General features: G+C 37.5%; 1 protein-coding gene across 2 annotated transcripts in view; it reads right to left on the minus strand.

Annotated features, from left to right (window-relative positions):
- Window positions 1-4762: 4762 nt before the first annotated feature.
- wdr45b (WD repeat domain 45B) overlaps window positions 4763-26189 on the minus strand; it is a 53357-nt gene continuing 31930 nt past the window's right edge. For both annotated transcript variants that reach the window (XM_072558319.1, XM_072558318.1), the window contains exons 4-10: window positions 24653-24740; window positions 22391-22485; window positions 20552-20742; window positions 19261-19346; window positions 11742-11843; window positions 9968-10089; window positions 4763-7057 (exon numbers count right to left, since the gene is read on the minus strand). In XM_072558319.1, coding sequence (XP_072414420.1) covers window positions 6951-7057; window positions 9968-10089; window positions 11742-11843; window positions 19261-19346; window positions 20552-20742; window positions 22391-22485; window positions 24653-24740 — 791 coding nt within the window. In that variant the 3' untranslated portion in view covers window positions 4763-6950. The remainder of the gene's footprint in view (window positions 7058-9967; window positions 10090-11741; window positions 11844-19260; window positions 19347-20551; window positions 20743-22390; window positions 22486-24652; window positions 24741-26189) is intronic.

Genomic DNA, 26189 nt, shown 5'->3' on the forward strand with positions numbered 1-26189 from the left:
TGGGTGTATACAGTGTATTCAAAAAGAATGGGTACCCAATGAACACAGTCTGCCAATTTCTCAGCAACAAACCCAAACAAGCAGACAAAATGCGTCCAAAAACCTTAGCCACTCTCCCCTTACATCAAATACATCTCAGAAATAATTGCCAGACTACTCAGACCCCTTGGCATCAAGATAACCTACCAACACACTAAAACAGCAGCTAATGAACTTGAAAGACCCTATACAGACAACAAGCAAAACTGATGTCATTTACAAAATACCATGCAAGAATTGTAACAAACACTACATTGGACAAACAGGCAGAAAACTAGCCAGAAGGATACATGAATATTAACTAACCACAAAGCAAAAATGACCCTCTCTCACTAGTACCCATAAGGACAGACACCACTTTGACTAGGACACCACATCATCCTGGGACAAGCCAAACAGAGACATGCACGGGATTTCCTAGAAGGATGGCATTCCAACCAGAATTCTATCAATAAGCACATTAGCTTGGATCCCATTTAACACTCCCTGAGAAGAACAGGAAATGATGTCACTTCCTGTGGTGACATCACAAATTCAAGGAAATCCAAGCTTATAAATAGAAAGTAGGAAACACCAGCAGTGCTTCCTCTGGAGCCTCACTGAAGATGTTATCTAGTATGGTGACAAAACATCTGAAAATGAACTTTCCAGCTCAGAGCAAACCTACATCCAGAACCTCAACTTGAGCTACAAATCTTCAAAACTCACTAGGGAGAAGAGGGTTTACAAAACAGAAGATTGATCGGAGGGCTAAAAACCAATCAGCTTTAACTTTTAAAAATACTTACTTGACTTCTGGAAATAGAAAATTCCAAATATTGAAAACAAAGGCATCCTATATGACAGCAATAATTAAAATCCAAAATGAATTACAGAATCTTTATGGTTCAAAAGGAGGCTGTTCAATCCATTGTCCTACTACCTTGTGCCAATTTCCTGCCTATTCCTTCCCTTGCATTCTTTCTATCCAACTAATCATCTAATGCCTTTTTAAATGGTTCAATTGAACTTACCTCCCCTACATTTTCAAGCTGTGCATGCCAGGCCCCTACTATTCCTTATCAATGTTCTTTCACACATCACCCTTGCTTCATTTGTACTTCATTTAAGATCCATTCCTCCTCTTATTTCTTAATTTAACAAATGGAAATAACTTCATCCTATCAGTACTGCCCAGCCCACTCAATTTTGAGGACCACTATCAAATCTCTCTGCGGAGAATGTTCGCAACTTATTCAATCTATCCTCATACCTGAAGTTTCTCATTCCTAGAATCATTCTTGTAAATTGCCTCTGGACTCTGTCCAATGTAATCAAATTTCCTATAATGTGCTGACAACTGTATACAATAGAAAAAGCAAGAACTCCATTAACAAGTGAAACATATCAGTTGATTATTCTGTTTCCTGACAGTGACATGGTAGCTCAGTGGTCAGCATTGCTGCCTCAGTTCCACGGACATGGGTTCAATTCCACCCTGGTGTGGAATCTACACATTCTTACTGTGTCTGCAGGAGTTTCTCTCAGTCCAAAGATGTGCAGGTTATGTGGATTGGCTATGCTAAATTGCCCATAGTGTCTAGGGATGTGCAGGCTCAGTGCATTAACTATGGGAAATGCAGGGTCTGAGTGGGATGCTCGGAAGGTCAGTGATGATTCAATGGGCTTCACCACACTGTAGAGATTTTGATTTTTCAGCCAATTTTATATCCATATTGCCACTATCCCTTTTATGCTATGACCTATGATGCTTCTCACAAATCTGTCAAATCTATCAACACATTCTGGAAATCCACGTATATCACATCACTAGCATTACTCTCACCAAACCTTTCTATTGCCTTTCAGTGCATGAATACTTTGCTCAGGTTATTGCATGCTGCTTCTGATAATTGGCATACTTAACTGCATTGTAGCAGCACCTACATTGGCTTTTTTAATGCCTGCTGCTGCTTCTGGTAGTCTTTTATACACATTGAAAAAAAGGCTGTTACCCTGGCTTGATGGAATGGAACGGTGGGGCAATTGACCAAGTGATAAGTTTGATAGAATGCCATTCTACTGCTGCTGGCCCACACTACCTACCTACATCCATTCCGACTCTAACCCATTTCATCCAGTAGTAATGCCACATGATGGATATTTCCCTTCAGTATAAAAGCATCTCCAAAAACACTCGCTGACAGATACATGTGCAATAGGCAGATGAGTGAAGGTGAAGCTAAATGGTCACTTTCTCATGTTTCTTTCATGAGTTGTTACCAGCTCAGTCTGGCTGTTACATGCTGCAGAACTCCGTCCATAACGATGCTACAAACACGCTTGGTGACAGTCAGTGATAACTCTAAACTTTTCTCCACACTAGCGTCAGTACTTCTTCCAAGTGGTGGTGAACAGGAAGTTCTGACTCATTAGTTGTAGATCATCATCAAGGGTTTCATTTCCCCAGTGCAACCAGGTCTGCACATTGTTGTCCTGTTCACCTCTGGTGGGTCTGAATTGTGGAATAGAACAAGACTGATAGCAGAAGCAGTAATGCAACACCCGGAATACACAGCCCTCCCTAAACTCTGGATCCAGTATGTAGATGACACCTGTCATCATTAAACATCAACAACTGGAAGAAACCCACCACCACACCAATGATATCCTCACCAGAAAAGTTCACGAAAAAAGGAGGATAAACTAACAGCAGACTCCCCTTCCTGCATGTACTAGTGGAACACACACCGACCAGGGAACTTCAGACCAGCATGTACAGGAAGAACACCCATACTGTCCAGATACTGAATTATAACAGCAACCACCCCAGCACACATGAACAGAGCTGCGTTAGGACATTAGCTAACCAGTCAAGGACACTGCAGCAACCCAAAACTCCAGAAGGCAAATTAGGAACACCTATTCAAAAAGGATTTAAACAAAACAGGTACCCCAAGAGCAATATCCTCTGGAACTTAAGGGACAAACCAAAAGAAAACACTACACAACCAGACACTATAGCGACCATACCATATATCAAAAGACATTCGAGATAACAACCCGACTATTCAGACCCCTGGGAACCTTAGTAGTCCACAGACCAGCAAACACCTTCCATCAGCTCCTCAAAAAAAAAAGGTCAAGGCCCAACACCCACATCCAACAGGACAAACGTTATCTACAAGATACCAGTAAGGACTGGTAAAAACACTACACAGGACAAACAGGAAGAAAACTGGCCATGAGAATGCACAAACATCAGCTTGCCACTGTCAGATACACATTTCCAACTACACAAAGGACATAAATTCAACTGGGACGACATAACTGTCCCAGCACTGGCAAAAAAGAGAGAGAGAGAGATGTAAGAGAGTTCATGAAGCCTGGCACTCCAACTGGAACTCCGTCAACAGACACATTGAACTGGACCCCATATGCAAACCACTTAGTTACAGAATCGGAAGTACCAGCAAACAGACAAATACCAAACAGGACAGAGCACTAACACCTTAAAGACTCACCTAACAAGGTGACGAAACGTTTGCAGAAAAACACACCAGCCTGGCAAACAAATCCCCAACTGCAAACCAATCTGATGGATAATTATACTGGTGTGCAGTGATTTAGCAGAGCTAACCAGGACTTGGTAGGCAATTTCAGTCGGAAGTTGCGACTCAATCACAATTCCATGGGACAGATAAGAACAATCTTTTCCTTAGGACATTAAATGAACCAGATTGGTTTCAATAACATTCAGGTAGTTTCTTCATTGGAGGCTAACAGTTAAATTTGTAATAAAACCTATCTCCAGTCCTGTGGTGGGGGATTTGAAATAATGGCCTAAGATGGTCTTTATTCTTTGGGATACAGGCATCACTGGCAATGCCAGCTTTTGTTGCCCATCCTTTAATGCCCCAGAACAGAGTGGCTTGCTAAGCCCATTTCAGGAGGCATTTTAGAGTCAAAACATTACTCTGGGTCTACAGTCACACACAGGCCAGGTCTGGCAAGGACAGCAGGTTTCTTTCCCTAACTGATAATTAACAATGGCTTCATGGTCACCTTGACAGAGATTAGTGTTATATCCCAAAATTTCATAATTGAACATAAATTCCACTAGCAGTCAGTAGGATTTGAACCCAGCTCCCATTGCAGTAGTCAGGGTCCAAAGTACATAACCAATTAATCAAGAGACTCCCACTAGAAATGAATATGATGCATGATCAAGCTGACATGTTGCTTAGGGATTTGCACAAGTTAATTTAGGATTTCCACAGGAAACATGGCCATGATTGTGCCCAGATTTACAAGTTGCAATCACGGAGTTCACATTCATACTGCAGCAGAATTTACATTTGTTCCGTTGTCATGAATGAGTTTTAAAGTACTGTCAAACTTTAATCTGTTGGCACATGACCAAAACCATTGACATGGTGCTGCAAATATTTGTCTCTCTACACTATTCAATTAAAACATTAATCACCATCACTCCCCTTCTTTCAAACCCCAGTCCTGTTCTGCATGATCACCAAACTAAAACTAAATATCAAATATTGTTTAGTGAAGAAAGATGACTAAGTACAAGACTAGTGTTTTGCATCAAATGTACTTTTAGAATTAATGCTACATTTTCCCTGCAACTGTAACAATTAACAACTATTCAAGGTTACTATTCATGACTTTTTTTTATTAGTGCATGGAAACAGAAAATACAAAGAGAAGGAATGACATGGGTCGAAACAAGTTAGTGAAAAAATTTAATACAAATAAACTTTTTTTTTAGTAAAAAGTGGACACAACTGTGAGTTTTCCTCAATAAACAGAACTTACACAGGCACACACTTGTATTTACATCATTTTTACTTGATTTAAATTTACACTACAGATCTCAAGTGAATGAACAGTGGTGCTCAAAACACTGGTTAATATTAGTAAAGAAAGGTGCTTTATGAAAATTATCCTATTAAGAATCCATTAAGTCCAGTTCAATAACTGTACAATTACAGGAGCAGGTAAGTGACCTGCTTAACATAGCTGTGATAAAAAGCTACAGTGAAAATCATTAGCAATGTGACAGCACACTTAACCCAATGCAGTTTCAATTGTAAGTTTCCTGAATTTTACTTGAAGTATTTATATTAAGCCGAGTTCTTCAAAATGTCTGCATGCTGTTGTCCTATTAGTTGCAAATTCAAACTGTATTGTTTGGGATGCAGTACTGCACAATTTCAACTTCAGTAATAAAGCAGGTTATATTGTAACTTTGCTAATTAACAGTAGTTTGTCAGTTACAATTGTGTAACAATTTTCTGTCCTTAAGATGCAGCACGTTGGTTATTGAACAATTTCCACATATGAACTGTAAGTCTGCACATGCCACCAGAAAACTCTTAATAAGTCTATGTTAGTCTGGATAAATAAATAGGCTATTAACATTTGAAAGAAAGAAAATCAGTTTTCATTTAATCTCTGGAAAAAATCCTGTGGAATAACCATCATTCGAAGTAATCCTTTCCAGTAAGACACCACTGATCAAAACTGCCAGAAGTATTTAACAAGTGGTATGCATTTAATGAACTAGCTTTCATTCAAAAAAGCCAACTTGGTTAAATACCTTAAGAAAATATTTGAAGTTTTAGTTTACTGACTTAGGCTTTAAATTAAATTTTAAAACCAAACTGGATTATTTTGTTAAATTTGGTCACTGGGAGGATTATGTTAGACTTTGAGGCTCTGGTCGGATTATATTACACTATTAGATAGATTACAAAACAAAAAAAAATCTTATGCCATCCAACTGAACAGAAATTAAAGGGAAGAAATATCAAAAGAAGAAAATTGGTTACTCTTCGAAAATTAAACTGAATGAAAAACCAACCAAAACAACATTGTTTTAAACACAAAATTCTCTGTAGATGTTTGCACTAGTTTATTCTACAAAAACTACAATGATTTGTTCCCTATACAGTATTTTGAACATATGTAAGGTTCTCAGTATGGATACTAATTTACTTAAGTGCAACAGATAGACAAATGTTTGCATCTCCAACAGACAGAAAGAAATCTCACTCTTCCATATATAAAAAAGTATCAGACCTTCTTTCTGAGCAAAATCAATCATCAGTAATATACAAGTTCAACTTAGTGTTTAGTTTATATTTAAAAACAGCATTTTGCAATTAGAAAGGAGTTGAGTTTTGTACTTTATATACATCTAGCACAAAACTTGATGCTAATAAATTGGACATCTTGTTTTGAACAGACACCAATTCATAACTTTCAGTACTCAGTGGATTCCAAACTGGAAAGAGCAAAACTCACTACGCGTTTAACTCCATGAGCTGACCTAAAAATAACAATTTAACTGCTAAACGGCGTTGTACAACTTGATGCCCGTTTAAGCTTTTCACATTCAGAGGCCACACAATACAGTGAAAATGAGATGTGATGGCTGCACCATTTTTTTGGGCTTGTGTATTTGACAAGTAATTGCTCACGTTAGGCATTGGCAAATTTCTTCGCCAGCAAACATTACAGAAAAACCTGCTCCTCCAAAAATGTTATATTATAAACATCCAGTCACAAAGAAACAAGTTTCAACAGGCACAATTAGTACAAGAGTTCTTTTATGAAGGGAAGGTTTGAAGGATTGGTTATTTCCTGTGGTCAAAGATTAACTGCTTCTATTCATTTTAATTTAAAAAAAAATTGGATTCTCCCCCAACCTGAAACATTCCAGAACAGAATTTGAACATGGCAAAAATAATAAATGGAGTCTTTTAAACACCATCTATCCAGTGGTCCATCCAGAGATTCATTCCATCCCTCAGTTTAATCACGTAACACTTTATCCTCTTTTAGATGGCAGATTAAAACAGCATCAGGAGATCTGTTTGAAAAGTAATTATTTGCACTCATATCATTCACAGTCATATCTTATCATCTGTCATTTCCAGGAATTGGGCATAGACATCTCGGGTGCACTCGCCTTTGGTGTTGAATAAAAATTTGTAGTAGCTGCCATCTGCACAAATTGCTGAAATAAAACAGACTGAATTTTATTGCTAAAGAAAATAGATTTCTATTCAGCAGTTTTACATGTATCTGAAATTAAAGGGTAAAACAATCACAATTAACAAAAACAAAATTCAGGTACAATCTCCAAAAGACTTACAGTTTGGATTTTCAACCTCCAACTTGTATACTGACTACTGCGTCATTTCAAAAGTATCTGGCACTCAAATTGACATTGCTTTTTTTTGTTGACAGTCACGGTTGGGGACACACTCAAGATAACCTAATATATAACAGCACGGCAATTACGGGCCTTTCAGCATGGCTGCTCCTGCTCAAGCCTGGGCAAGCACTTCTCAAGCTGACAAGAGCTAGTATGCAGTGGCTCAAAACAGCAAAGTTTATTACAACAAAAAAAAAGACTGGATTGACTCAGACTGGATAATGGGAATCACACTTGTAAATAATCATTTGGTTGGTTAATACTGCTACCTTACATCTGGAGTAGAATTCACTCTAGGACTTCCAAAGAAACTTCTGGTGTAAAATTGTAGCTTTTACTATTTTGTAAAACTATATAAACATTTAAGCACTAGTTCATTGCACATTTAACTGCCAATACCACACTCCAGAGTTTCTAAACATTAGAAGTTATAATCTCAGCTTTGTACTTCAAAACAATAAAAAGATTCATGGTAGACACAGAATAGAAGAATAATGTCAGATTTCTGTTGTGCAAGTCGCACAATCACCTGGAAGGGAATGTGGAAATAGCAGTAGGACAGAAACACAAAGCCAATTCTATTCGTTCCTAGAAAAAAAAGATGTTTATTCTGCATCCATTACAGGTTCAATTCTGAAACAGTAAAGGCTGTGAATTGTGATATATTGGTAAAGTTGTTTCACAGGCAACCCTATCAATACATCACAAATTCACAGCCTTTATTATTTTGTAATATGGTTATTTCTCTTATGTGCACAACATCAAGTCCCATGTTAAGCTATTTTTCTATCCAGTGCCTGCCAGGAATCGTTTGTCTTTCAAGTGCCCCTAACATCAAGGCCCTATTTGACCAGCTGTGGCATCAATTACGTATCCAGTTGGCAAGCTCACCCCAAATCCCATATCACTTAACTTTACTCATTACTCTAGTACGCGGAACCTTGTCAAAGGCTTTACTAAAATCCAAATAAACATAATCTACTGCTCTACCATCAATCTTTTTGGTAACTCCCTAAAAAAAAAACTCAAATCAAGTTTGAGACACACTATTTTCCTCACACAAAACCATGCTGACTATCCTTAATTTTTGCCTCTAAATGTCTGTAAGTCCTATATTTTATAATCACCTCCAACTATTTACCCACAACCGAAGTCAGACTCTCAGATGTACAGTTCCCTGGTTTCTCATTACAATCTTTCTAAAACAAACATTAGCGACCCTTCAGTCATCAGGCACTTCAACCATAGTTTTTGATGATGCAAATACTTCTGCAAGGGGTCTTGTAATTTCCTCCCTTGCTTCCAAAAACATTCTCGGATACATTAGATAAAGTCCCAGGGATTTATCCAACTTTATATTCAAAGACTTCCCGAACTTCCTCTTCTGTAATGTGAGCAGTTTTTAAAACATCACAATTTATTTCTCTGCATTCTCTAGTCTCCACTTCAGTAAAAACTGACAAAATATTCATTTATTATCTCTCTCATCTCCTGGGGTTCAAAAACAAGGACAACCTTCTTCATCCTTAAACAGGGCTTTACCCTCTCTCTAGTTACCCTCCTGCTCTTAATGTATTTGTAGAAGCTCTTTGGATTATCCTTAACCTCATCTGCCAGTGTTTTCTCATATCCCCTTTTGCCTTCCTGATTTGTCTCTAAGAATGCCCTAAACTCTTTATATTGATTAAGAGACTGAATCTCCTCAGGTACTTTTTTCACGAGCTGTTCAGAAACCTCAGCTAAGCAGGTTCTAAAATTGCAGCTTTAAAAACGTTGGTTTTGCAACTTTAAAAATAAATTAAGCAACTGCAAGAAAATGACAGCCAACAGAATGATTCAAGTTGAAAGATTTGATTCAGTTTCAAGCTTTATTATTAGTGTCATTTCCTCTGGACTACCATTTATGCTTGAATTTCTTAAAGGAAGCACAATGATAACATTTTAAAAAAAGTGTTTGCAGGCAAGCTAACAATGAAAAATTGGGAGGTTCAACTAGGATGCCAGAAAGTTACTTATCCAAGGAGTTATTTCCTGCTTGGTGAAATCATTGCTAAAATTCAATACCTCTCTTACTTAAAAGCTATCCCTTATACTAAAAAAAAGTTACAACTCACTAAACTTGAATGAATAGGTTCAGAAAAAGGAATATTAAATGAATAAATCACAAACCTATTGAACAATGGGTTTGCACCCCCACCATTTCTACACATTTTTAACTCCAATGGGCAATGCCTATTACACAAGCCTAGACTCAAGGCAGAAGTAGCTATAACGGTGCTGTAAAAACTCAAGTCATAAACAAGGACTGCGTTGTAAAGCAAGATTGGTAGTTTGAAAGCCAGTGACTTAAATGATGAATGCTGAACTTAGCAGATTGGGCATCAAGGAAACAGTTTATATCTTGGACCATCAAATTTAAATCTGCCCTTTCAAATCAAAAGCAGCACCCAATTCAAATTTTGTATTTTACAACTATAAACAAGTCACTAGGTCAGGATCTTGACAAATTTTGTATTTACATTCCCCAGGTCTGTTTTGACACATGCTCAGAGCTTGGTGTAGCTTTTTCCAGAGTGAGAAGTTTTGATCTTTTCAAGTCTTTGATAAAAGAATAAGCAAGAAGCATAAATTTAAAGTATCGTTTCAACACAGATACTAACACCATCACACACTTTATAGGCCACTTGGACGGAAAGAATGAAAACTTACCAACAACAGCATTTGGCTCCGTACCAAAGGCACAAATACAAGGTGAGCCAGAAGGAACCTGAAACTTGGAGAAGCTCCACTTAGAGCTGAAGTATTTTGGAAGGAAGCTTGCTGATGCTAAACTGCAATTACAGATGAGAAAAATTAGCTATGGTTACTCTTACAAAATGCAGCATACCCTGCCACACCCATTACATGTGATAGCAGCATTTCTTCAGAAGAAAACCTTGGATTCTTGTTTGTTTAAAAAAAACAACTGCAGCTGCACACAACACTAGGCAAGTCATCTACAATATGGGCAATTCTACAGACCTATACACGCATTAAAAATGTAAATAAAGTAAAAGGTCTGGTTAAGGGGATCGGAATTTTAAAAGTGTAGAAGTAATGCTTTTCAAACAATAATTTTTAAAAAAGACACATATTTGCTACTGATGACTGGCCTGGAGAGTAGCACAACTTAAATAATTATCTAGGGAACACTGTGGACAATTCAACTCTACGTTGCCATGCCCAGGCTGCCAACTGATTGATCCTCCTCTGACCAGCTCAGGAAACAGTGTTATCCAGCCAACCTCAGAAAATACTGATTGAGGAATTGTTGAATGTTCTGAGAAAACAGCAAGAAATAACTAAGTACTTCTTTCACCAGTGACTTCAAAATTAAATATACAGTTACATGCCTATTGAACAACTCTCTACCAAAGGAGTGAATGAAGGCTCGGTATCCACTATTTGGAAGTGTTTAATTGATCTGGCATATTAAAAATTCTTTTTTTCCCTTTATAACTTATCATTTACCGGTGTCTGACCGAGAATGGGATTACAATTGAAACAGATCGGATTCAAATCAGATCTTAATTCGATTACCTCATTTCATGCTGTCCTGCTAAACATATGGTATTAATATATTGATAATTTTTGTTCAAGTTACGCACTTGGCGTCCAAGATTTGTTATTGATAATATCTGGTTAGGGACAAGCGGGCATTTGAAGATCATTGAATATTTTAATTTTACTATGTTGCAAATTCACTGATAGCAAGCCAAACCGAATCAGCCAGAGTATCACTGGCTGGAACAGAAAAAAAAAAGTGTGTAGTAGATTTAAACAAGGTATTTCAAATGATCAAAAGGGATCTCTAAGGGTCAATCCAATGAAACGATTTTTCCTCAGTCAGGATGTCTACACCATGTGGAGACAAAATTTAAAACCAGACCATTTTAGAGCAAAAAAAATCAAGATGCAGGTTTCGCACAAAACAGGTTGTAAAAATGTTGTTCGGTTATGATAGCTTGTGGAGCTTGTGCAAAATTAAATTTATGATAGCATTCCATTATTTTCTTATGTAAGGATATGAAACAAAAAAATTTGGACAACTGAGATACAGATCAACATAATCTAATTGCGTGAAAGCCCGGTCTTATACTTGGAGGAGCTAGAATTAATTTTTTTGTAAAATGTTCAGTGTTCTTATATTATGGAACAAGACCATTGTGTGCACGTCATCAATAAGTTGTTGTTTGCATTTCAAAATGAGCTTCTGCTTAGATCACAGAATTGTTGTGGAGCAGAAGGCAGCCAATTGGACCATCTGGTCTGCAGAATATAAATGCAAGGCGTTATTTGTTCAAAAGGAACAAAGTTGCTTGGTAGGTCAGTTTAACCAAAAACACTTCTGGCAGCAATTTTGAGATAATCACTAAAATTTGAATTAATCAAATTTCAGATTAAGGCAGTACAAAATCATTTTAAACTTCTACATGTCAATTACCTGGATTGTTTATTCCTTTTAGGGTCCTCAGCAGCAAAAATATGAACAGTCCCATGATCACTTGATACACAGATTAAAGATGCATCTTGATTAAAATTAATGCTGCAAGGCAAAAAAAATACATATTAACTGCAACAGAATGAAATTTCAATCATAAAAAGACAAAAAAAAAGCTTAAGTAAAGGAGCATCAACTGGTTGTATATCTTTAAAAAGGGAAGGACAATTGCATATTTAGTTCCTCATTATGCCTATTTGCATTAGGGATGGAAAAGTAGCAAAAAAGGAGAAAAGTGCAAACCTATTCTGCTTATTTGCCACAAAACAACAATGTAGATCAAAAGAGGAACTAGGATAACAAAAGTAAACAGCATTTTCAGCCAGGATAAAAGAGGAGAACTGAAGCAGTTAGTCTGTAAGATTTCCAGTGTTTCTCTTTTCATTCAGTTCTGTTCCATGTCAGTCGCTCAGGTCTAACATGAAACAAGTAAGTTTTGTTCAAATGATCAAAGATACAAATGTTACAAGGGGACAGGCAGTTTGCTTAGTACATGGCTGTTCCACAAAATCTTAAGCTCATACTAATTCAAAGATGCATTTCAGTAACTTGTTACAAGAATGAATTCCAGCTCTCCACAAATACACCAATTCGGCTTTCTTTTACCTATCACCTTCTGAATTTTGACTACTTTTAATCAATGTTAGATCTCTAATATATTAGGGCATTGATTAAATATTGTTCAGTTCACCTACAAACTGAGCCATTCAAAATTTGACAAATTCCATGGACTCAAAGTTCAATCCAATTATCTCCATTTTAAAAAAAAACTTGCAAGTGATTGTTCACCAAGGTATTCGGCGATGTTATGATATTCGGATCAAATGCAAAGTGACAAAATTAGGGATATCCCAAAACCTCAGCAGCATACCTGACCCAGTTACCATTTTAACTGGATAGCTGGTGCAATCTGAAACATCCCCAACCACAATGAAATAGCATGCTCTGAAAGCACAGAGGGAAAAAGAAAATGGTGGCCCTCGAGTGAACATTATTTCAACATGAATTAGCTTGGCCTGTGATCACATGAACTTTCGATAAATGATTGTCTGAAACCCCATTATCAAATATATTACCATTCATTAAGAGGAAAGAAACTCTCATAAAAGTGCAGTGCTGAGGAATCAGGGGAACCTTGTGCATTAAATACAAAAGGTCAGCATACAGGTGCAATAATTAAGGCGGCAAATGGAATTTTGGCCTTTAATGCTCAGGGGTTCAAGTTTAAAAAAATAGTAAACTCTTATTACAACTGTACAGAATGTTAGTGAGGTTATACCTAGAACACTACGTACAATTCAAATTCAAAGATCTTTAGGCAATACCTTTCATATCCATTACCACTTCCATCTAGAAAGGTAAGGGCAGCAGATACATGTTAACACCACCTGCAAATTCCCATCTAAGCCACACCCTACCTTACTTGAAAATATATCATTGTTCCTTCACTGTCGCTGGGTCAAAATCGTGGAATTCCCTCCCAAGGTCAACCTACAGTATATGGACTACAGCGGTTCAAGAAGGCAGCTCACTACCACCTTTGCCAGGGCAAGTAGGGGCAGGCAATAAATGCTGGCCAGCAAACACATTTTAAAATAAAAAGTACTGATCACCACATTTAAGGATATACTGGCATTGAAGGTTGTTCAAAAAAAAAGAAGAGATTCACAAGGCTAATTCCCAGATCGAAAGGGTTGACTTATCAAGAAGGGTTAACAGGTTAACTGCATTGCAGGAGTGATCTTATTGAAAAATACAAGATTCTGATTGTGGTTGACTATCTGATAGACACACAAGATGCTTCCACTAGTGGAGAAATATCAGACTAGGGAACAGAGTTACAAAATATTGAGTCACTCATTTAAAACAGAAGCAAAGGAATTTCTTCTCTCAGAGGATAGTAAATAGTGGAATTTTCTGCCGTGGAGAGTTGTAGAGGCTAGATATTTCATCTCGTGAGGGCTGAGTGTCTGTGGAGTCAGAGTCATTCTGCATATTTAAGGCTAAGCTAGATAGATTCTTCATCAGTAATGGGGAAAGAGCAGGAAACTGGATGGGAGGAAAGTCGGACCAGCCATGGCCCTATTGAACGGCAGATCAGGCTCGAGGGACCAACGGACTTATTCCTGTTCCCATTTCTTACAATGTCACACTAAATAGTTAAAAAAAGAGAGGAGGTAGATTTTTGTTTTCTCCAAAAAAAAAAATAGGAGTTAGAGTCCGAGGAGGTAGCACAAGACATAGAAGGCGACTGGGGCAGATCCGTGATGATCTTATAGAATTATGGGGCGAGCTTGAAGATCTGAATAGCCTACTCTTGCTCCTATTTTTTACGTTCCACACTCACAGAAATGGTCAGTGAAATTATACACTGGTCAGACAGATTGTGAAACGCAGTCTTTGATTTTTGAAGGAAAAAGATTTCATAAAAATGTGCATAGGCACACCTTTACTTACAAAATTGATTATAAGCTACTATTGTAAGAAGAAATTGATAGAGAAAGTCTGCAGGTCTGGCAACACCTGTTATAACAGACCTTAAGAGTGCAGGTTCGTAGCTCCTTGAAAGTAGAGTCGTAGGATAGGATAGTGAAGGTGGCGTTCAGTATGCTTTCCTTTACTGGTCAGAGTGTTGAATACAGGAGTTGGGAGGTCATGTTGTGGCTGTACAAGACATTGGTCAGGCCACTGTTGGAATACTGCATGCAATTCTGGTCTCCTTCCTATCGGAAAGATGTTGTGAAACTTGAAAGGGTTCAGAAAAGATTTACAAGGATGTTGCCAGGGTTGGAGGTTCTGAGCTGTAGGGAGAGATTGAATAGGCTAGGACTGTTTTCCCTGGAGCATTGGAAGCTAAGGGGTGACCTTAGAGAGAGGTTTATAAACATCATGAGGGGCATGGATAGGATAAATAGACCGTCTTTTCCCTGGGATTAGGGAGTCCAGAACTAGAGGGCATAGGTTTAGGGTGAGAGGGGAAAGATATAACAGAGACCTAAGGGACAACATTTTCATGCATAGGGTGGCATGTGTATCAAATGAGCTGCCAGAGGATGTGGTGGAGGCTGATACAATTGCAACATTTAAAGGCTGCTGGATGGGTATATGACTAGAAAGGGTTTGGAGGGATATGGGCTGGGTGCTGGCAGGTGGGACTAGATTGGGTTGGGATATCTGGTCGGCATGGACGGGTTGGACCGAAGGGTCTGTTTCCATGCTGTACACCACTATGACTCTATAGACCACAAGACAGAAGAGCAGAAATTAGGCTATTTGGCCCATCAAGTCTGTTCTGCCATTCAATTTTGGCGGAGAAGTTTCTCAATCCCATTCTCCTGCTCTCTCCATGTTAGCCTTGATTCCCTTTATAAATCAAGAACCCGTCTATCTGCATCTTAAGCATACTCAATGACCGAGCCTCCACAGCCTTCTGTGGCAATGAATTCTGTGGATTTATCACTCTCCGGTTGAAGAAGTTTCTCCTTATCTCCATGCGATAAGGTTTTCCCTTTACTCCAAGGCTCTGTCCTCGGGTCCTCGTCTCTCCTAACAATGGAAACACATTCCCAATATCCACTCTGTCCAGGCCATTCAGTATGGTTCAATTAGATGTCCCTCATCATTCTAAACTCCATCTAGTATAGACCCAGAGTCCTCAAACATTCCTCATAAGCTGTTCATTACTGAGACCATTCTTCTGAATCTCCTTTGAACATGCTCCAGGGCTTCGGAATTAAACGGTGTTGGAAAAATGATGATCTTAAGTGCTAATGACAAACAGGGAGAAGGAGCAAGTGGAACAGATGGTGAATGAAGGGAATACACAGATACAAAAAATAGATGCTAATGGCAGGTGTGCATAACAGAAAGTAAGCGGAGAGCAAACCCACACAAAGATGGCACTGAGTGGGTGAGTAGGTAGATGAATGTCATCAAAATGGAGGACGACATTCAAATTCTGAAGATGGTGAATTCAATATGGAGTCCTGAGGGCTATAAAGTACCTAAGCGGTTGCATTTGGCTAACTGAACCATTGCAGCAGCCCAAGGACAGAAATATTAGCACAACAGTAAGATGATGAATTAATAGTCAGAGTCAAATCATACAGATGAGAGGTGTTCTGCAAACAGCTTTGCTTTCAATCTTGTCAAATTCAAGAAGACTGCACTGTGAACAGTGAATACAGTAGGCTAGATTGAAAGCAGTGATACTTGTCTTATCACAATACAAGTAAGTCACGGCTTCACTTTGAAGGTATGAGGGCTTGTACAGTGAGGAAGGAGTTACAAAGGTCAAGTGTTCGGGGAGTAGGATCATCTTCTGCCACATCCAGTAGGATCACACAACCAAAACAGATGTTCTGCCAATGTCAGCGTTCCACATAAAAGAATTTCTCAGACACATTCTGATTCACTCCAACATCACTCTTAACACTTTGTCACAATGGTCTCCAGGTCACCTGTAGCACCTTTTCACATAATTACATAAGTTAAAACCCTTACCCTTCCACCTCATCACTCCTCACTGTCAAAAGTCTTTAAACACATCTTAGAGGAGTACTTCTTTTAATCTAGTCCATACATTTGCTTCTCCCAATATGCTCTTTTTTACTTCGACACCCTTCCTTTGGGAGAATGTTAAAAGATCCAATGCTTTTGATTTTTAAAACATCATCTCCAAAACCCACAAGTTCCACTAGAGGTACAAAGGTAGCACAGACATGGGAATATCATAAACAGCAAGTTCCCCTTCAAGTCTTACAGCATCTTGATTTGGAACTTTAATTGCTGCTTCTTCACTGTCCCTGGGTCAAAATCCTGGAACTCCCTTCCTAACAGCAGAGTGGTTGTCCCTAAAACCCAAAGCATGCAGCAATACACCTTCAACCTCAAGGGAGATTAGGAATGGGCAATAATTCTACTCTGGCCAGCTTGATGCACATTCCAGAAGCAAAAGAAAAATTCCCCTTGTAACAAAGTCATTTTTTGGCTGAGTGCCAACTGACATCAATTAATCAAGGGTTTGAGATCTGCCTTGCCACACGGATTTTTATGGTGTTATAGGTAAAAGTAGTATTCAAAGAATTGTTCTTGAAGGAAGGTCTTTTTCACTCCACTTGGCAGATTTGATTGACTTGGATTTGAAAGTGTTTTAGCTTGTCAGTCTGACCTGTGGATACTCCTATGGATTTGACTGAGATTTCAATGCAACGTTTCACATCCAGTTTTCTTATAAGGAAACAAACCAAATGTGGTAATAATTTAATTCTACATTTAAGTTAGCTGCAATTCTTTACACAGCAATAGATGTTTTGTAAACTACAATTTAATTGGAACTTGAAAAAACACAGAACACCTCCTTGTCCACAGGCATGGACACAATCTTTTGGTGGCCTTGTTTTTTTTTCCCCCTTCTCCATATTGCTGCCATGCTGATATCTTTGCCATCAGTCTAATGTATTGTTTCAATGATGCTTAGTGTAAGTTTGGGGAACAGCACTTCATCTTTTAGTGAGGACTTTACAGCCTTCTGATCTAAACATGGAGTTCAGCAATTTCAGACTGTTCAACTCTCCTCCCCTCCCTTTAACAACCCAACTCTAAATTTGTTTCCTTTGTATGTTTAGATTGCTCTCTTATTTTTTGTTTTCAAAACAGCAGCATACCTGGGTGTAGGTATAAGCTTTGTTTAGTTTTCTTTCCCTTTCTGCCTCATGAGTATTCCCTTCAGCCCAATAAGACTAACCCGGAGATACAATCTATACCTTCCAGTCCGTCACAGAGTTCTCTTTTCACCTTACCTGACCCAGCCCTTGCTCAAAATCTATTACATCCCGAAAATTTTCCCAGCTCTGGTTAAAGGGATCAACCTGAAATGTTACTTTTTCTGCCTTAGTGAATGCTGCTTGGTTACAGTACTTCCACACACCTGTTTTAAAAACAGTGCTTGGTTGTTTTAAAATGTTCTTGTTATGACCAGTATCTACTAACATTTGAGGTGGTGTTTTGGGAATGCAGGTTCTCTTAATTAGAAAGCAACAGCATTCTTGGTTCGCCGAAGATCTTTTGAAGAGAGACTGACCCCAGACTTCACCCACCATGCAACTTAAAGGGCTTATGAAACTCCTTGTATACCACTTCCACTGCAATGTCCTTTTTCTGCTCTTTCCTTCAAAGAAATCAAAATAGGTTGCAAATTTATTCTCTCAATTCTCCTTGTTACGTAAACACCCAAAATAAAAAAAGTGGTTTAGCATCCCTTATGTGCTTCATTATTTCATTTTTCCAGCCTTTTTAAAACTTAAAATCCATTTTATCCACAACTGAAATTTATGGGACCTCTTGGGAAACTTAAGGATGCAAGTTGCTCACGGAGCTGGAAGGTTAGTTTCCAGACGTTTCATCACCATACTGGGTAACATCATCAGTGAGCCTCCAGTGAAGGCTCACTGATGTTACTAGTATGGTAACGAAATGTCTGAAAACTAACCTTCCAGCTCAGCGTGCACACTTACATACAGAACCTCAACCTGAGCTACAAATCTTCTCCAAACTCTCAAAACCTTTTAAAAATATATTAAAAAGTTATAAGGAGCAGAGCGTTTAATCACCATTGTAAGTGAGAGACAAATTAAAATTACCAAGGGAAGCTCTGATTTGACAAAGTAAAAAAAATTTGAACTTGAAAATCTAGAATTCAACCAACTGGAGCTATAGCTTCCAGTATTCAGCAGGGAAGAAAGACTAAAACACCTGAAAAAGAAATGAAAAATTAACATGGCAATGTTAAATAAATACATTCCATAATTGGGTAAATAATTGCAAATGTCAGGGTAAAACAAACATATTTAAATGCTAGATAAAACAAAAAAAAATGAGCTATTTGTAGATATTGATCATACTAGATGTGAATTTGGCAAGATTTATTTATGCAATTACATTTATTGAATGGATGATGTCCAAGGGTATTTCGTAGACGTGGGCCTAGCCATTTAATGTCAAAAGCATTAAATGACTAACACAATTCCCTTTTAAAATCAGAACCCACCCATTCAGAGGGTGTAATCCAATTGATCGGATTTAGAACGATGATCAGAGGCACACACTGAGTCCATAAAAGTTATAGTCATTTAGAAATACAATCTGTTCCAGAAATAAAATAGGATTAAAGAACATTATTATTGGAATCAATATATTGAAATAATACAAACATTAGTTTTTGCCTCTTTCCTGGTCTGTATGTTTCAGTCAGATGCAAATTGTGGAGTCACTTTCGCCTTTAGTCTTGGAACAGAACCGAAAACATTTAATTTTCAAACAGAATTTATGCCCAAGGTCAGACTAAATACAAGCCAAAGCACCAACTTTGAATCTCAAACACGCTATCCTTTTAAAAAAAAAAGGACAAAACTCTCAGAGCCAGAACGAGTCAAATCATTGCTGAGCTGAGTTTTAAACGTACCAATAAATGTTTGCTGCTTGTGATCCTCTTCGTAACTCTTGGATGAGTTGTCCTGTGGTAGTGTCAAAAACTCGGACCAAGGTTCCCTGTACAAAATAATAGACTGTCTATAGATGGACATACTAATTGTTTAAATGTTTAATATATGGTGCAGGGAGATGGAGGTGGGGGTGGGGGTGAGTGGAAAAAAAGAGAAATAATCAAGTGTTATAGAATCACCTTTCTATAGGAAGGATGTTGTTAAACTGGAGAAGGTTCAGAAAAGATTTACAAGAATGTTGCTAGGACTGCAGGGTTTGAATTAAAAAGGGAGAAGCTGGAGCTTTTTCTCCTCTGGAGGTTAAGGGGTGACCTTATAGAGATTTATAAAAAGGTGATGATGGGCATGGAATGGAGTGAATAGCCGAAGTCTTTTTCCTAGGTGAGGGCAAGTCCAAAATTACAGGACATAGGTTTAAGGTGAGAGGGGAAAGATCAGAAAAAATAGGACCCAAGCTGGACTAGGTCCATTTGGGACGCCTGGTCAGTGCATGTGAGTTGGACTGAAGGATCTCTTTCTGTGCTTTATGACTTTGAGATCAACTAACTGTCCACACATTATGGAGTGGAGCAAGTAGAAAAACTGAACATTGATTTACATCAATTGTGATCAACATCCACACGTTCAACTGGTAGAGAGAGAGTTTTTATATGCATTTCAGGTGGGAGCAGTACAGAGAGTCAAACCAAATCTGTCTTTTAAAAAATACTAGGTAAAGAAGTCTATTTGAAAACCGGATTTTCAGTGGTGTGTTTCAAATCAAATACTTTGATTCTGCTTACAAATTCTATTTGTAAGCTTGAATGATAGAGAATTAAAATGATAAGCTTGAATGATAGAGAATTAAGATAAAATGTCAAGCTCCTGATCAACAACCTTTTGCTGTATTTCTTGGGGAAGAGAACAGCAATTTTATTTAGTGCATTAAAAAAGCTTAATTTCTGGGATGCTTATTGCCATCTGAACTGCAGGGGGCACCCTCATTATCCATGCAGTTGCAGTGCCTGTGACACTGCTACCAGTGATAGCACAGCAAGGCACACGCATCGAAGAACACAGCAAAATACAAGTGTTTCTCAAATTTTAAAATTACTTCAAATCTTGGAATCATGAATTGCTCATGTCATCACTCTAAACACTTACTCATCCTGCTCCTAATCCCTCACTGCCTGACAATAAACCATTGCTGAAAGCGAGAGAACAAGGTAAGGTAAAGCAGTGATATTGAAAACACAGTTTTACGAATCTTGCCTTTTCTGAAGCAGTGGCTATACGAGTCCCCTGAAGATTTAAAGCAATACAACTTAGAACTCCTTCATGTGCGGGTATGTCAACTGGAGGCTTTTCTGTGCTGGCAAGGTCCACTATTTGCACATGCCCTGTGTGTGTTCCTGGAAACGCTAGAAGGGAATTGTTGCTGTTTGGACAAAGGACACACAATCCTGGAAGCAACAAGGAGGAGACAGGACAAAACAACAATTAAGTCCATTTACAGTACATGATTGCATTTTACCAAGATCTTTAAAGTAAGCCGGTGTAGGATTTGTTTAGCACGAATTCCAAACACAATGGATACACATTAAACTAGAAAATTGAATACATGTAAAGGGCATTTGTCCATATTAGGTTCTCTTGGTCAAGTCTCTTGTTATTCACCAAGCCTTTCAAGGTCAATTTGATTAAAAGCATAATCAACAGTCCCCTATTGATTTTGGTTTTACCTTTAAAAACTTAATGTGGAATAGTAGTCCACTTTCAAGGTTCTAAATATTTGAACAACATTGCCTTGTTTGGGGCCTCAGCAAAATGTAACTATCCCCTTGCATCCTGATACCTAATTTTTAGCCAAGCATCTATGCAGCCAATAGTTTGCATCGATCCCAGAAACACATGCTTTGCAAATCAATCACTCAAATGACAGATACTATGTGAAGCCTTTGTGAAATCCAACCGGGGAACATGCACACTCTCAATCCGTGCATTCTATTAGTAGGACTCTGGAAAGAATTTCACAAAACTGACCAGAGTTTCTTCACCCCACCATTACTTGCAGACCACCAATTACATGGACCACATATTTACAGGACAATGCAATAATTTTTGTGAATGATGCTTCAACAAGCTCAATTTATTTTATTGGATTAAGTTACAGGACTGGTGCTTAAGCAAACTAAGTAAACTTTAAATTTTATAACTCAACTGGAGGCAGATGAATGACAGTATTTTCACCACAGACCAGTTTACACAGGAAATAAATCTTTCCTTGGTCCAAATATTTACAAAAATAGTTAAATTCTCAAGCTTACCAAACATCAAAAGGATAGAAAATGGGTTATTTTATACGACATTACATTTAAATACTTTTGAAAATAAATTCTTTAATCAAATTTAAGTACAAAAAATAAAGTTCCTGGGCAACTTCACGGTCTTCGAAAACTAGCTACAAAAAGGAGCAAAGTTCAAGAGTATGGCCAAGAAATAATTGAGTAATCCAATTTTTAAATGTGTGTCTTTCTAAAAAAAGACCAAGTTTTACCAAATATAGCTCCAGAGAAGGTTTTTAAAAAAATGTATATCTAAAGTCAATGAACAACTTGTAACTACTTTTTTGCTCAGGACCTTATTAAAAAAAAAGCTTGGGAAATGCTTAATGGTGCAATGCAATTCAGATTTACAGACGATACAGGAGTTCAGAAAGGCCATCATTGTTTGTTAATCAAATAAAGGGGGTTGGAGTTGATTTTTGGAGAACAGTATTCATGTTCATGACAAGTATGAAAAAGGTTGAAGCATTAACAATTGCTGGCAATGTGTTCAGAGGGAACAGGCAAGAAATAAACATCACGTTCCTGAAGCAGTATATACAGGGACAGGCAACTACACCAAACTTTATGTCACTTGCAAAATTCACCACAAATGTCAAAACATACTTATATACTCTGGATTTTGCTGAAAACTAAATAAGAATGTAGTTGAATTCTTTATTTCCACAGTTACCCATAGAAAGGAGCTCTCAAATTTGTAACAATGAAAATAAAATCATTGGTACAGGTAAGCTCAGAAGGAATGCAGTGATAAACACTAACTCACCTTTTGGGTTGTAGCAGGTTTCAAAAACATGCAGTTGGTGAGGATTGTGAGTGAATGTGAAGACTTTAATCATGGAATCCAGAACTACTACTATTCTGTTAGAAAAGAAATGTAGAAATAACAATGCAGGTAAATGTTCAGAAGAGCTTACTGAAAGACCAGGTCAAAAACCCAAATCAATTAAGTAACTTCCAAAAATAAAACAGTTATCTTAGGCACAACTTTCTTTTGTATGTTGACGACCTCTTCGGGCCCTTCCATGTTCCTAGATCAGAGGGAAATTACCTTCAAGCATCTCCACAATAGCAAATATCAGGTTGATGGACCTGTAGTTGTCTTGTTTGGATTTGCTGTTCTGTTTGAAAACTGGAATGGAGTTACCATGTCCATCTAAAATGACATTAGCCTATATTCTATTCAGTGAAGTTATAAGCTAGGGAGTCAGTGCACTTGCTCTATTGCTTAAAGGCCATTGAATGAGTATCTTTCCAATTTAAGTCCTTAGATATTTAGATCTTCTACTCTGTCCAAGATAACATTTCAATTTATTTGAATAGCGTTGACTCTTCTCTGCCATTCAGTTAGTACATGGCTGATGTTTTCAGTCCTTTCTAGCTCCACATTCCTCAATACTCTAAGTTAATAGAGTACTCATTAAGTGAAATATTAGCGTCCACCACAGAAGTGTGACTTCTGCAAATAGTAAAATTAGTAGGGAGTCAAAGGCCCTATATTCATAGTTAAAAATCACAACACCAGGGTTAGTCCAACAGGTTTATTTGGAAGTGTTAGCTTTCAGAACGCTACTCCTTTATCAGAGGTGAACCTTCATCAGGTTCCAAATAAACCTATTGGATTATAACCTAGCGTTGTGATTTTTAACTTTGTACATCCCAGTCCGACAGCGGTATCTCCAAATCATGCCTATATTCGCAAGTGATCGTCTGACTCCTGAAGTATCCGAGAAAGCTTTAGTTAATACTATACAAAGGCTTTTAGTGGCAACAAAACTGCCAGGAAATGCAATATAACATTTAATAAACTTCCAGGATGGTGATGTAATTGGAAAAGGAATTTCAAGATGGAGAACAGAATTTTTGATAGGATAATAAAACTTTCCAAAGAGCAAGTGGCTTGTTTGAAGTCTAGAGGAGCAATGGGTACTGGGGAAACAGACACACAAATCAAAAATAGCTGCACTCAAGATTAATAAGGCTATTGAAACTAAAACAATACACTGGGTTTATTTCCAAAGGGTTAAATTGAAAAGTAAACAATTAATGATGAATTTGTAGAAAATTCTGGTTTGGCAACATACAGAAGTAATGCACAAGTTCTAGTCACCATTTTAGAAGGATAGCAAGACTCTTAAGATTAAAAAATACAATGATAATACCAGAACTGATATAACATAAATATGACTGAACAGGTTGGGGTTTGTAATTCTACGACAGAGAAGGCCAGAGGTGACCTGATTGGGGTCCAAGATTATGAAAGACCTCAGCAGGAAGATGTAGAGATGTTCCCACTTTTGGAAGATAAAATCTAGGAGCCATGATGGGTTGAAAGGAATCCAAAAGAAACTTCTTCCACCAGCTAGCAGAAGTTGCTCATACAAAGAGCAATTGTCGCAAATAGCTTCGAAGCATTTAAACAGGAAGCTAGATATGCAGAAGGGAGAAATAAATAGGAGATACTGAAAAGGTTTTAACAAAGAAGCAGGGCAGGCTTATATCAAGTCTAAACAAAACACTGATTAACTTGTCCAAATGCTCCATTCCTATGCCATATGCTCCATGTAAATCTATATAATGTCGGTATATAAAACAAAGGGTTTCAATGAAATAACTTCATCTGTTTAATAACCACCTATCAGTCAACATTATGTAGAAAGAAGATGACCCTATCTTACCAAGCTCATCGTTCTCTCAAGGAATTATAGCTCAGATATGTTGTGCGAAACTCTATGGTCAAGTTTCCAAAAAGCACTTCACCAATATTAGAAGCACGTTAAATTAAGAGTTAGGAGTCGTGATGGAAATGCATTAGCCACAAGGGAAATCTTGGTGATCTAAGGATATGAATTGTCTTCCTCATCTTAGTTACTTTCTGATCGAGCTAAGAAAGATATACAGAATAGTGTGTGGAGTTAGAGCACTATATTTAATATTTAACTAGTTAACCACCTTTAGATTTACAATACTTGTCAAAATGAAAACAAAACAAATATTTCAGCAGAGCATTCACATTTCCAAAAATTACCTGTCTCTCCGTAGTTTAACGGCTTTAACTTCTGTAGAAAATTCAATTTCAATAACAGTCTTCTTCTTTAAATCATCCCATATCATTACTGCAAAATACCACAGCATTTCATTTCCACAACATGAAATCAAATCAATCCCATAGGTTTAAATACATTATTCTTCCTTTCTTCAGGATATGCTGCTGACTACTCACAAACTTGGGATCAATCTTACTGCCTTACTCGTCACATTTCCCTAGCGCCTTCATCCTTCGGTTATTTACTCTTAGATCACAACTCTTTACTTCTAAAAAGTAAATATCTGCTTTAGTTCGTTCTTTCCCTACCTTTGTAGGTAAATGCAATCTTTTTCTGTTCTAAAGAAAAATCTGCCCGAAACAGTCTCTCTCTCATACCTTTGCCAAATCTGAGTACTTCCAGCTTTTCCTGCTTAATAAGTTTAAATTTCAGACCTCCAGCATCAAATTTTTGTTTGTTTTTTAACAAAACCTTGTTAGTTTCCAGAGATTATTTCAACAATTTTGCTAATTGTTTCTTTGTTGTAATGCAGAGGCATCAAAGACTGTTAGTTGTTTGTTGGATATTTTTATGCAATCATTGTTTAAAAAATATTTTAATTGAAAAATAGTTTTAATATTACAAATACAAAACAATACAATTCAAAATATAAAGAAAGAATGCCAAAAGAAATTTTAAAAATCCAAACCGCCCTCATGTACAAAAATATATAAAAATATTTTAAGATGACGATGATGGTAATATAGGTCAGCAGAACAAAAACTAACTCTGGAATATCAAGAGCATTACTTTTCACACATTCACATATTCGCAGATCCCCTCTCTGGATAGTGGACTTGTAAAGCACAATCGTTACGGCTATATAAAAGCCCCGAATAGTGTGGCGGACAAATCATTGTCCAGGTAGTCAAAAAAAGGGCTGCTATGTCTTATAGAAATTCTCAGTTTTGTGGTGTATCATACTTGTAAGAAAATCTAACGGGATATGCTCTATAACAATCTTACACCAACTTGACAGACCCAGGGAACACCTAACCGAACAAGATATTCTTTCTTGTGCAGAAAGGGAGGATGTTGAAAAGTTTTCTTATGCCATGCGATCGTTTTAAATTTTTTTTCTTCCCTCAAAACACAATTTTCCTGCCTCTTGTTTTTCTCTCATTAGAGGGAGACTAGCCTATTTGCTGTTGCAAATAGCCAATGCAGATTCAATAAGCAAAATTATCTCCTTTGATTCAGCTCAAATAAACAAACAAACAAACGTCAGTCCAGATGGGGCACTCAAAAAAAACAGGTCAATGACAAAAACTCACAAAAGGAAAAGTTGCCAAAATTAAAATAAAATGTCATTTTGGGGTGATGCACCTAGCTCCTGTGGCATCTATTTATCACAGATGACCTGTAGACTTTGCAAGTTGTCTCTTGGTGAACACCTGAGCACAGACAAAATCAAAGGCGACTTCCAAAGTTATGATTATGATTTATATTCCTTTCTCAATCCTTGTTCAATTTATTCAC

The sequence above is a fragment of the Chiloscyllium punctatum genome, chromosome 39 (genome assembly GCF_047496795.1).
Source record: "Chiloscyllium punctatum isolate Juve2018m chromosome 39, sChiPun1.3, whole genome shotgun sequence".
In the NCBI taxonomy this organism is placed as follows: domain Eukaryota; kingdom Metazoa; phylum Chordata; class Chondrichthyes; order Orectolobiformes; family Hemiscylliidae; genus Chiloscyllium; species Chiloscyllium punctatum.